This window comes from Gallus gallus, chromosome 22, assembly GCF_016699485.2.
Source record: "Gallus gallus isolate bGalGal1 chromosome 22, bGalGal1.mat.broiler.GRCg7b, whole genome shotgun sequence".
NCBI classification, from domain to species: Eukaryota; Metazoa; Chordata; class Aves; order Galliformes; family Phasianidae; genus Gallus; species Gallus gallus.
In genome coordinates this window covers 4,569,122-4,581,250 of record NC_052553.1, presented here as the reverse complement: position 1 = coordinate 4,581,250, position 12,129 = coordinate 4,569,122, and the positions used below count along the sequence as shown (strand labels likewise).

Sequence of the window (12,129 nt, the reverse complement as noted above, 5' to 3'; positions counted from 1 at the left end):
CTTTTGTGGCACAGAACTCAGCGGTGACCCCGAGGAGCAGCTGCGGGGTGCTGCGCTGCCCGGGCATTCCCCTTCCAGATGTTTTATGGCCCTGCTTTTAATTAACTTTCCCATTAATTGGCTTCTGGCAGTGTTCACAGCTGTGGTGTGGGGTGGGGGCAGCGAGCAGCCTCCCCATCCCACCCAGGGTCACCCCAACACATTGGGGAGATCTGTCCATGGGGCACACACCCCCAAAACGCCAATTTGGGGTGTTTGAAGGCAGCCCCTCACACGGAGGGACACGTGGAGGATGGGGGGGTCCCAGGGTGTCCCACGGTCCCACTGTCCCCAGGGGTCCCACGGCATCCACAGGTCTTGGGGGTGTGCCAGGCTGTCCAGGGGTCCCGGGGTCACATGGAGGCTGGGAGGGTCTTAGGGGGTCCCAGAGTGGCCAGGGGTGCCCAGGGAGCCCCGTGTCATCTGGGGGGGGGGGGGGCAGGGGTGCCCGAAGGTCCTCCTGTCCCATGGCATGCATTGTCCTGGGGACATCCAGGGCTGTCTGGGAGCCCCATGGTGCCCGGGGGGGGAGGGGGGGGGGGGCTCGGGGGGCTGAAGCTCCCGGTGTTCCGCGGGTCCGGAGGTGTGGGGGTCTCAGGGTGTCCATGGGTTCCAACGCGTCCAGGGTGCGCTCAGGTCCTGTGGGTGGCTCAGGGTGTTTGGGGGCACCGTGTCATCGCGGGGGGACGGGGGGGGGGAACGGGACAGGGTGCCCCAGGGACCCGCTGTACACAGGGACACAGGGGTCCCACGGTGGCTGCGGGTCCCCGCGTTCCCAACGTCCCCAAGCGTGGCCACGCGATGCCGGAGGCCCCGAGGGGGGGACGGGGGTCGGGGGAGGGGGCGCGGGAACACCGCGGCTGCGTCCCCCCCTCCGCGGGGCGCGGGATGAGCCGCGAATGGGCCATCAGCGCGCGCCCGCGGCCATGCGCGTGGGGGCGGGGCTTCCGCGAAGAGGGGGGCGTGGTCACACCGATGGGCGTGGCCAACGAAGGGGCGGGGCGCGGCCGGCTCAGGGGCGTTCCCCGAGGAGGGGAGGGGCGCTGCCGGAGGGGCGGGGCCTAGAGGGGGCGGGGCCGGGAGGGGGCGGGGCCTGGGCGTGGCGGGATCCGGCGCTGCCATGGCGCTGAACCTCAGCAAGAACGGGCGGGCGCTGCAGGAGGCCTACGGGAGGGTGGTGGCGGCCGGCAGCCCCACCGACTGGTGGGCGTGGGGCGGGGGGAGCCGGGGGAGCGGGGGGGGATGGGGGGGGAGGAGATGGGGTGTGGGAGGGTAGCCGGGGGTGGAAAAGTGGAAGGAGGATGTGGGGGGTGTAGGGGGTTTGGGGGGTTTGAAGGGGTGTTTTGGGGGTGGGGGGGCACGGGGGTGTGGGGGGGTTGGAGAGGGGGACTGAGGGATGGAGGGCTACGGGTAGGGAGGGGGAGGTGAAAGTGAAAGCGGGATGTGGGGTATTGGGTGTGTGTGGGGGTGGGGGGCAGACAGAGGGGTGGGAGGGGTGGAGGTGGGGGTGCACAGAGATCTGGAGGGTGTGGGGTGATGGGGAGGGCTCGGGGTGTGGGGCGCGTGGGGGTGAGTGACCGGGAGAGCTGTGGGGTGCACGGGGTGGGGGGTCAGGGTGTGGGGTGCCCGGAGATGGGGGTCTGGGGGGGGACTGTGGGGTGTGGGCGGTTCGGAGCGTGAGGCTCATTGGATGCCCGGAGGTTGGCGCTCGGGATCTGGGGTTGAAGGGCTTTGGGGGTGGGGGCCGTGACTCAGCCCCCCCCACCCCCCTCCACCCCCCCATCCCACAGGGCTCTGTTCACCTATGAAGGCAACAGCAACGACCTGCGCGTGGCCGGCAGCGGGGGTGAGTGGGGCCCCCACCACTGAGTGCCGTCCTCGGAAATGGGGAAGCGATGCCGGCCCCGTCCCGCCCACCCCTCCCACTCCGCCCCATAACCCCTTTCGGTTGCTGCTCGGGAGGGTGAAGTCCCGTTCCTGCTGTGTGGGGTTGGGTCCGGATTTGGGGCCGGCCTTTGTGACGCCGCCGCCTTCCGCTTTGGGGACGTTTATGGGGAACGGTTTGGGGGTGAGAGCGCCTTCTTGGGGGTTTCCTCATTCCTGAGTGGTTCCCATGCATGCGGTGCTGGGGGGATGCTGGGAGTTGTGGGCACCCCCCAGTGCCACCTATGCTCCCTGCGGACATGGGGATGCCAGGGGACGGCCAGGATGTGCCCGATGTCCCCTGGGCCAGCCCTGCTCCTGTCCCGGCGCAGAGGGTGGCCTGGAGGAGATGGTGGAGGAGCTGAACAGCGGCAAGGTGATGTACGCCTTCTGCAGGGTGAAGGACCCCAACTCCGGCCTGCCCAAATACGTCCTCGTCAACTGGGTGAGCTGGGATGGGGACGTGTGGGACATCCCAAATCAAAGGGGTGGAAAGGAACTGCTGGGGTGGGGCTCATGGTGCTGTTGCTCTTCCATTGCTCTTCCGTTCCGTTGGTTCTTCATTGCTATTTCATTGCTTTTCCATTGCTTTTCCATTGGTTCTTCCATTGATCTTCCATTGGTACTTTGTTGCTTTTCCATTGCTTTTCCATTGCTCTTCCGTTTGTTCTTCCATTGATCTTTCATTGGTACTTTGTTGGTTTTCCATTGCTTTTCCATTGGTTCTTCCATTGATCTTCCATTGGTACCTTGTTGGTCTTCCATTGCTCTTCCATTGCTCTTCCATTGGTTCTTCGTTGCTCTTCCATTGCTTTTCCATTGGTTCTTCATTGCTCTTCCATTGCTCTTCTGTTGGTTTGCTGTTGGTCCACCACTGATTCTCCATGCAGACAGGTGAAGGCGTCAACGATGTGCGGAAAGGAGCCTGTGCCAACCACGTCAGCACCATTGCCAGCTTCCTGAAGGTTTGCTTGGTTCCTGCTGTCCCCATTCTGTCCCCCTGGAAGCCGCCTCGGTGCCACCCTGAACCAGATGTCCCCATGCAGGGTGCCCATGTGACCATTAACGCTCGAGCAGAGGAGGACGTGGAGCCTGAGCTCATCATGCAGAAGGTGGCCAAGGCCTCGGGGGCCAACTACAGCTTCCACAAAGAGAGCAGCCGCTTCCAGGATGCTGGGCCACAGGGCCCTGTGGTGAGCCTGGGGCTGGGGCGGTGCTGGTGGTTCGGTGCTGGTGTTGGTAGCATGGGATGGGGCTGGGGGAGCGTGCCTTGTGCTGTTGGACGGGTCCTGCGGGGTGGGTTTCTGCTCCAGCGGGACCTACGGGGAGGTAGAAACAAGATGGAGAGGAACTTTCTGCGTGGTCAGATGGAGCTGGGATGCGGGGAACGATGGGCCGTGAGGTCCCTCCCAACCCAAGCAGGCTGTGATCCCTAACGAAGGCAGCGCAAAGCAGTGGGGTCAGCGCATTTCTGCAGGGGAATGCCAAAGGGTGCAGCGGTGCTCTGCTCTGACCCCACCGCACTCTGCCCCACGCAGGGCTCTGTCTACCAGAAAACCAACGCCATGTCCGAAATCAAGCGGGTCAACAAGGACCACTTCTGGGCCAAAGCCGAGGTGAGGGCCGCGGTGCGGCACCGCGGGCTGCGTGGCAGAGCACCGCGGGGCTGAGGCGGCGCTGCACCCAACAGAAGGACGAGGAGAACAGACGCCTGGAGGAGAAGCGGCGCGCGGAGGAGGAGCGGCAGCGGCTGGAGCGTGAGCGGCGTGAGAGGGAGCTGCGGGAGGCGGCGGGGAGAGAGCAGAGGTTCCAGGCGCGCTCCAGCCAGATCGAGGCCCAGAAGTGAGTCCTGAGCACCGCCAGCCCCTTCTCGCCCCTTCTCGCCCCTTCTCACCCCTTGCCGCCCCTTCTCCCCCCTTTATCCCCCCCCATATCTCCCTGCAGGAGGCTGCAGCAGGAGGCGGAGAGGCGGGAGCAGCAGCAGTGGGTGAGCCTCGTGCCGTCCCTGGGGCTTTTGGGGTGCAGATGTCCCCTTTGTTTACCCTCTGCTTCGGGGTCCACGTGGTGGGGCCGTCACTTTCCCCTCTGGTGCCGCAGAAGGAGCAGCAGCAGGCAGAGGAGCACGAGGCCGGGCAGCGCCGCAGCGTCCGGAGGAGCGAATCAGTGGAGAAAGCCCAGGTGAGACCACAGCCCCACGGCCCCGCAGCTGGGGGTCCCCCCACCGGACCCCCCACCCTGAGCCCTGCTCTGCACACAGGAGGCAGCGTCGCTCATCGCACAGCGCCCGGGGAACCCGCGGGACATCTTTGTGCAGAGGGAGCGGGCGGTGCCCGGGGACACTGCGGCCGCTGCACAGCCAGGTGAGGGTCTCATGGGGGGGAATGTGGGTGCCCGGTCCCAACCAGGGGAGGGTCTGCAGGCAGCGACCCCACAAGCAGCTCAGTTCGGCGCTTTTCACGTCCCGTTGCTTTGCATGGGTGCACCGCAGCGCGGTGGGAACGCTGCTTGAGCACTGGGGTTGGTTTGGGGGTGAGCAGTGCCCTTATGGGAGCTGACAGCTTTTCAGTGGGTTTCCAAAGAGAGGAAGGGCGGCAGTGCCCGTCTGTGCCCAAAACCACCCCTGGCTGCAGGCAGACCCCCCCTCTGAGCCCCCCCCCTTCTCTTCCAGGCAAACTGCGCAGCCCATTCCTGCAGCGGGAGCAGGACGAGGTGCCAACCCCCACCCCCACCACCCCGGACCCCTCACGGGTGTCAGCTGCAGGTGTGTGCTGTGCGCCCACCCCCCGGCGCCGCGCTGCGTTGTCCCCTTCGGAGACCCGGTGTCCTCCTGGAGATCTCCATCCCACCTGCACGTGGTGCTGGGTGGGAGCAGAGGGTCCCGGAGGTGCCCACAACCCCGCCGTGACTTCGTGACCCCCTCGGGCTGCACGCACCCCCCAACCTCCCCAGCAGCACGGTGCTGTGGGGCCACACTCACCGCTAGATGTTGCTGTCGGCCAAGCTGTGACACAGCCCTTCCCACCAGCATCGCTATCTGTAGGCGATGATTCACATTGGGCACGAGCTCCCCCCTTCCCCCTCCTCCCCCCCCCCAGTAGGAAACACCACTCAGGGCTCCGTAACCCTCCCCCGCTATGGGGGGAGCGCTGTGGGTGAGCTGCTGCCATTCCCCCCGCAGGGCACAACGTGAGCCCCATGGGGACCCACATGGATGGGGAGAACGTGTATGAGGATGCAGCTGACAGCACAGCCATCTACGAGGAACCCCCGCAGGTTGGGCTCTGCCTCTGCTTCTGGAGTGCAGCTTTTTGGGGGTGCACTCCCTCTGGGTGCCTCTGCTGCCCTCACAGACCCCACAAACCCCACACTGGGTTTGCTGCACCCCCCTCAATGCCCCCCGTTCTCCCCCCAGGACCATGATGATGGAGCTCAGTATCAGTACCCGGGTGGGTACCAGCAGGAGCCAGAGCTGGCGGGGAAGGGGCTGTGTGCCCGCGCACTCTACGACTACCAGGCGGGTATGGGGGGGGTGTCCCTGAAATGGGGGGGTTTCCTCTTAAATAGGGGGGGGCAGCTCCTCTGGAATGGAAGTGTTCTCCAAAATGGGGCGGCCCCTCTGAAACTGGGGAGGTTCCCCCCAGTATGGCAGCGCTGCCCCGGAATTGGGGGGTTGCCCCCAAAATGAGGAGGGTGTCCTCTGCTACGGGGGACATTCCTTCAAAATGGGGGGTTTCCTCTGAAATGAAGGGTGGGGGGGTTCCTATGGAATTGGGGGGTTCCTCCAAAATGAGGGGGTTCCTCTGAAATGGGAGGAGGTTCTCAAAAGAGGGGAGTTCTTCTGAAATAGAAATGGGGGGGTGGGGGGGGGAAATTCTCCAGAGTTGAGGAAAGCCCTCTGAAATAGGGGAGGTTCCCCCAAAAGGGGAGGGGGGTTCCTCCAGTAAAAGGAGGGATCCCTCTGAAATGGGGTGCTCCTTCAGAGGAGGGGGAGGGGATCCTCTGAAATGAGAGAGGGTCCTCTGAAATTGGGAGGGGAGGGCTCTGAAATAGGGGAGGTTCCCCCAAGATGGGTGGGTGGGCTCCCCCAGAAAGAGGAGGGGTCCCTCCTAAATGGAAGGGATCTCTCCAAATCGGAGGGGGTCCCCCCAGAATGGAGGGGCCCAGGGGTTCCCCTGCTTTGTCCCACATCCCCCTCTCCCTCCCTCCCAGCGGATGACACCGAGATCTCCTTTGACCCTGAGAACATCATCACCAACATTGAGATGATCGACGAGGGGTGGTGGCGGGGCTACGGCCCTGACGGCCACTTCGGGATGTTCCCCGCCAACTACGTGGAGCTGCTCGAGTGAGGTCAGTGGGGTGGGCAGCGTCCGGAACCCCCCCACCAGCACTGGTTCTTCCGAGCAGCACCGGCTTCCTGCCTTCCTCCCCCCTCCCCCAGCACCGTGCTGTGCCCCCCGGAGCCCCCAGCGCTCTCTGGGGGGCGATGGCAGCGCCCTGCCGTGCCCCCCCCGCCCCAAGATGTGAGTGCTGCCTGCCCCATTCACTGTGAAGGAGGAAGAGCGCGGTGCAGCGACGGCCTTCCTCCCCCCCTCTGGTTTGCTTTGGGATCAAGGATGCGGTGGCTGTTGGCCGCGGGTCAATAAAAGGGCTTTCTTTGGTGTCAGGACCCTGTGGGGTTCCCCGCTCCGTGTGCCCCCCACCCGCAGTCCGTGGGTGAGGGTTTCTCTGCACCATTGGTGGCGGCGTTTCGGTGCAGCGCCAGCACAGAGAGTGGCTTTCTAACAGCTGCCAGCGCTAATGAGGAACCCTTAATTAAGAGGAAGCCGAGCGGGATGCGTTTTGCAATGGGTCAGAAACCGCAGCCAGGCTTGGGGGCATTATGGGGTGGGAGGAAGGGGTGGGGAGAGGTTAATTAGCACAGGAAGGGTGGGTGGCACCAGGAGTGCTCAGGCTGCAGTGCCCCACTGCCTCCCGGTCATCTCAGCACCCATGGGTGCTGCCAGGCCACCTTGCCCCATGGCCACTGTGTGCCCCCCGCTGTTCCCAGCCCCACGTCCTCTGTCTCCAGGGCTGCGGTGTGGCACAGGGTTCACATCATGCCTTTATTTGTGCAGTGTGAGGGTGGCACGTGGGCACGGTGGGGATGGCAGGGATGTGCAGGGCAGTGTGGGCTTGGGGGCGGCGTGTGCTGGGGCATGGGGATGACACTGAGGAGGGATGGCATGGAATGGGGTTGGAGAGGGAGGTGGCATGGGCATGGCATGGGCATGCATGTGGCATGGATGTGGAGAGGGAAGTGGCACAGGCTCGGAGACAGGTGGCACGAGGGATGGCATGGGGACAGCATGGCCATGGAGATGGAGGGGGCAGGGGGTCAGCATGGCCTTGGAGATGGCACTGGGGACATCATGGGCATGGAGATGGATCCAGGACAGATGGGCGTGGGGATGGAGTGGGCTCAAGGACGGCATGGGATGGGTACAGGGTTGGCACTGGGATGGGACGCCACAGAAACGGGGCTGGAGATAGCGGTGGCAGTGGGGTGGTGTGGGGATGGTGCGGGCATGGGGATGGCACAGCCTTGGATATGGTAGGGGTGGTGTGATGGCACAGCGCTGGGTTGGGCTTGGAGCTGGCACAGGGATGGAGGTGCTGTGGGGAATACGGTGGCTGTGGGGATGGGGGTCACAGCCTGCCCCTGTGCTGCCCTGTCCCCACGGTGCCCCCTCACTTCCAACCGCTGAAGAACTGCTTGAAGAGGGGCGTCTCGCGGCCCTGAGGCAGGATTTCCACCTGTGGGGTGGCGATGGGGGCACGATGGGGATGGGAGGACGTGGGCCACATCCCCCAGCCCACCTCCACCCACCTGTGTGTGGGGCGAGTAGCCCATGCGGGTGATGGTCTGCTCGGCCACACTGAGGGCTGCCTGCCGCTCCTGCTCATTGGCTTTGCGCCCTGCAGAGGGGGACGTCAGTGCTGGATGGGGGGTGGCCCTGTCCCCTGTCCCCTGTCCCCTGCCCCATCCCCGTCCCCGGGCACCTTTCCACACGTAGACCTTCCCCCCGGCACCCGTGTCCAGCACGAAGCAGTCGTCAGGGCACAGCAGGCTCTGGTTGAAGGGGCAGCTCCGGGCCACTTCGCTCAGGTCCATGCGCCCCGTTGCGTCTGACACCTATAGGATGGTCACCGTGTCACCCCCCCTTCCCACAGCCAGCACCAGCCCTTTGTCCCTGCCACGACCGCCGCGGCGTCCCTCAGCCTTGCCCAGCCCCGTGGCCAGCACAGCCCCAAGGATCCAACAATCACCTATGCTGGGAAAGACTTTCACATCACCAAGTCTGACTGCCAGCCTGACCCTTAGTGCCACGTCCACGCATCCCTGATGTACCCACAGGGAAGCCCTGGGTGCCCCAGGCCGGGTTGGACAGAGCTTTAGGCAACCTGACCCACTGCTGGGCAACCAGCCCACTGCGTGGGGGTCCCCGAGCCATGCCCAGCCCCACACATCCCTCGCGCCTTGCCTTGTAGAGAACGGCCATCCCTGCATCCCGATCGGCCGCCGCGTCCTCCTCGGGGCTGCCCTCCGTCAAGGTGGGCTTTGGGCCCAGCACCTGCAGCATCTCGGGGGGCTCCTCGCCGTCCATCACCATCTCCAGGCGCACTTTGCTGCCCCGCTGACCGTCACGGATGGCTGCAGCCAACTCCTGTGCCCGGCTGCGCTCCAGGACATTGCACTGCGCCCCGCACCACGTGAAGATGGTCTGGGGACAGGGATGGCGGTGGCAATGTGGTGGCCCATGGCCACCCAAAGGGATAAGCGTGTGCCCTGATGGACGGATGGATGCACAGCCGGAAGGACAGGCAGACATTGCAACGGATGGACGCCCAAAAAGATGGGTGAAGAGCTCCGTGGAAGGACAGACCCCCACAAGGATTGCTGGACACCCAGAAAGCCAAACACCCCTATGGGTCATGGATGTTTTGACAGACGGATACCTCACCAGAGGGACATCCGGAAGGACAGACAGACATCCTGATAGATGGCCTCCCAAACGGACAGGTGGACACTCAGGAAAACAGCCAGATGCTGCTATGCACAGATGGATGCTTTGACAGCCCGACACCCCAACAGATGGACACCCAGAAAGGCAAGTGAAGAACCCAACAGGCCAATACTCAGAACAAACACCCAGAAGAAGAGCTGAACACCCAGATGGACAGCCAGACAGACACCCCTATGGACGCTTGACAGACAGACAGACAGACACCCCAACAGACGGACACCCAGCAGGACAGCCAGCCTGCCCTACAGATGGAGAGCTGCCCCGATGACCAGAAGGACACCCCAAAGGACAGACGGACACCCAGACAGACACACTGCACTTCTTGCACCAAGCAGAGGGATCTGGGGCACAGGGAGGGGACGGCAGTGACGCGGCCACACACCTCGCCCAGGTCGAGGATGAAGCAGTCTCCGGTGTTGAAGCTGGCCCAGCTCAGGTCCCGCTCTGTGGCCCGGATGTTCCTGCGGCCCTTCACCTGGTAGAGCCGGTGCACCGGGCCGGGGCCAGCGCTGTGCTGCGCCGACTTGAAGGCTGAGTCCACACCGCCCTCCTGCTGGCACCGCGTGCTGAGTGCCCGGCAGGGACACTGACCAACGGCCAGCACCCATCGGCCATGCCCAGCGCCCATCAGGGTGACCCAAGAGCCATTGGTGATGCCCAAATCCCATTGGGGTTACCCGATGGCCCATTGGTGATGCTCATTGCCCATTGGTGATGCCTAGCGCCCATTAGGCTTACCCAAGAGCCCACTGGTGATGCCCAGTGGTGATTGGTGATGCCCACCTCCCATCAAGTTTACCCAAGCACCTACTGGTGATGCTCATCCCCAACTGGTGATGCTGAGCTCCCATTGGGGTTACCCAAGAGCCCATTGGTGATGCTCATTGCCCACTGGTGATGCCCAGCTCCCATTGGGGTTACCCAAGAGCCCATTGGTGATGCTCACTGGTGATGCCCAGCTCCCATTGGGGTTACCCAAGAGCCCATTGGTGATGCTCATTGCCCACTGGTGATGCCCAGCTCCCATTAGGGTTACCCAGTGGCCCACTGGCAATGCTCATTGCTAATTGGTGATGCCTAGCGCCCATTAGGGCTACCCAAGAGCCCATTGGTGATGCTCATTGCCCTTTAGTGATGCCCTGCTCCCATTAGGATTACCCAGTGGCCCACTGGCAATGCTCATTGCTAATTGGTGATGCCTAGCGCCCATTAGGGCTACCCAAGAGCCCATTGGTGATGCTCATTGCTGACTGCCGATGCCCACTGCCCATGGGCGCCCAGCCCCACACCTGGTAGGTGATGCCACGGGGGAAGTAGCCCATGAACTCATCAGACTCGTGGCCCTGCACCTCGCGGTGGGTGACGGGGCGCTCGCCCAGCAGCGCGTTCAGCTGGGTGCTCAGCAGGGCGCACGCCCCCCGCTCATCCTGCGACGCCTCCCGACCTGCGGTGGGGAATGACAGCTCAGCGGGACCCCCGCATCCCCCCTCGTCGCCCCCATTGCCCCGTGCTCACCGATCCAGAGGTGCAGGTGGGCTCGCTCCTCGGGCCCCAGGTGCAGCACCAGGTAGGCGTCCCCCGAAAAGAAGACACCCCAAGAGCTCTCTGGGACCGGCACCGGGCGCAGCTTCTCCACGCGCCAGATGTGCAGCCCAGGGTGGGTGGGCGCAGGGCCGAAGAGGGAACCGCTGCAAGGAGAGGGGCGTTGGCATGGGGTCTTTGGGGTCATAGGGTGGGGGGAGGGTTTGGAGGGTGTGGGACCTTTTGGGGAGGGCCGTGTACATGGTGTCGGGGAGGCGGTGGGGAGAGCGGTGGGTGGACGGACAGGCAGCTGGAAAGACAGATTGGTACCCCAGCAGGGAGATGGATGCCCTGATGGACAGACAGACAGACAGAAGTGTGGTCAGACCCCCACCACAGACACCCTACGGAGAGACAGACGCCCCAACAGACATATGGACACCATCCCCCAACAGACACCCCAACTGACAGATGGACACAATCCCCACCACAGACACCCCAATGGACAGACGGACGCCCCAAAGAGTGGGCACCTGGACAGACAGACACCCCTGTGAGTCACACAGACAGACAGATGGACGCTTGGAAGTACAGACGAGCACAGCAGGAAAAGGACAGGCAGAAGGACGCCCTGCGGGATAGACAGACGGACACCCCGAATAACGGACAGCCACGTGAACAGACGGACAGAACAACACCCAGACAGACAGGCGGACGCTCCAACAGCCGCGGGACACCCGGAAGCAACAGTCAGATGCCGCTGACTCAAGCAGGAAAGGGTGTGGACGCCGGGGGGGGGGGGGAGCAGAGTGGGGGGGCGGGCTTGTCCCTGCATGCTTCCCCCACCCTGAGCACGTGGCCATGGGGGGGATCCTGGCATGCAACCCCCCACGCAGGAGTTGGTGTCATATGGGGTTCCTGGGGGTCCCGGGGCCCTGCTGGTTGGGGGGGGGTTATGGGGATGTATGGGAGGGGGGGCTGTGCTGGGAGCTGGGGCCTGCACTGGGAATTGTACCTGGGGGGGTGGGGAGAAGCACTGGGAGTCAAACCGGAGGGGGATGTTCTGTACTGGGATTGCTAAATGGGGCAACTATAAGTGTGGGGGGGGGCTGTACTGTGGGAGGGGAGATGGGGGGGAAAGCACTGGGGGGACCAGGAACGCCGAGGGGACTGGGGAGTATTGGGTGAACTGGGGGCACTGGGAGGTTACTGGGAGGAACTGGGAAGCTGTGGTCACCACAGGGCAGCCCCCCTCGCCAGCCACCCCCACCACAGCGTGTCTGGGCGCTGAGTCACAGCCGGGCTGGGGGCCACACGTGTGACGATTGCGGGGGGGGGGGGGGGGCTCAGCCACGTGGCTCGGCCTCCGTGGGGCCCGGGGAGCCTGCGGGGCCTGGCGGAGGGAGTGGGGCGCGGGATGGGAATAATGGGGGCGACCCCAATGCTGGGGGTCATCGAGGGGTGGTCCTGAGCCCTGTGCCAATGGGGCCGCAGAGCTGTGCCCATTCCCTGCAGTGCCGGTGCCGTGGAGAGCCCATCCCGGGCAGTGTCAGCGCGGCGGTGATTGTTGGTGCTGTGC

The 12,129-nt window shown here is 64.3% G+C and overlaps 2 protein-coding genes across 5 annotated transcripts; one reads left to right on the top strand and one right to left on the bottom strand.

Annotated features, from left to right (window-relative positions):
* The first annotated feature begins 1,134 nt into the window (after positions 1-1,134).
* Positions 1,135-6,631, top strand: DBNL (drebrin like). 2 transcript variants are annotated; one of them, XM_015273244.4, is made up of 14 exons: positions 1,135-1,242; positions 1,830-1,885; positions 2,295-2,407; positions 2,853-2,927; positions 3,009-3,155; positions 3,501-3,578; positions 3,653-3,804; positions 3,907-3,949; positions 4,060-4,140; positions 4,220-4,322; positions 4,631-4,723; positions 5,141-5,235; positions 5,375-5,480; positions 6,172-6,631. In XM_015273244.4, exons 1-14 carry the CDS (start codon positions 1,160-1,162, stop codon positions 6,309-6,311), a joined length of 1,365 nt encoding a protein of 454 aa, XP_015128730.2. In that variant the 5' UTR covers positions 1,135-1,159; the 3' UTR covers positions 6,312-6,631. The 2 variants fall into 2 exon arrangements, with proteins under 2 accessions (XP_015128730.2, XP_046759413.1); XM_046903457.1 differs by lacking the exons at positions 1,135-1,242; positions 1,830-1,885 and adding an exon at positions 2,068-2,107.
* A 417-nt stretch (positions 6,632-7,048) lies between these two features.
* Positions 7,049-11,298, bottom strand: CAPG (capping actin protein, gelsolin like). 3 transcript variants are annotated; one of them, XM_015273248.4, is made up of 9 exons: positions 11,084-11,298; positions 10,791-10,901; positions 10,545-10,717; positions 10,319-10,473; positions 9,412-9,579; positions 8,487-8,726; positions 8,005-8,137; positions 7,832-7,920; positions 7,049-7,758 (listed from the first exon to the last, which is right to left on the bottom strand). In XM_015273248.4, exons 2-9 carry the CDS (start codon positions 10,811-10,813, stop codon positions 7,693-7,695), a joined length of 1,047 nt encoding a protein of 348 aa, XP_015128734.1. In that variant the 5' UTR covers positions 10,814-10,901; positions 11,084-11,298; the 3' UTR covers positions 7,049-7,692. The 3 variants fall into 3 exon arrangements, with proteins under 3 accessions (XP_015128734.1, XP_015128736.1, XP_015128735.1); XM_015273250.4 differs by having other exon boundaries at positions 11,239-11,298; XM_015273249.4 differs by having other exon boundaries at positions 11,259-11,298.
* Positions 11,299-12,129: the final 831 nt, after the last annotated feature.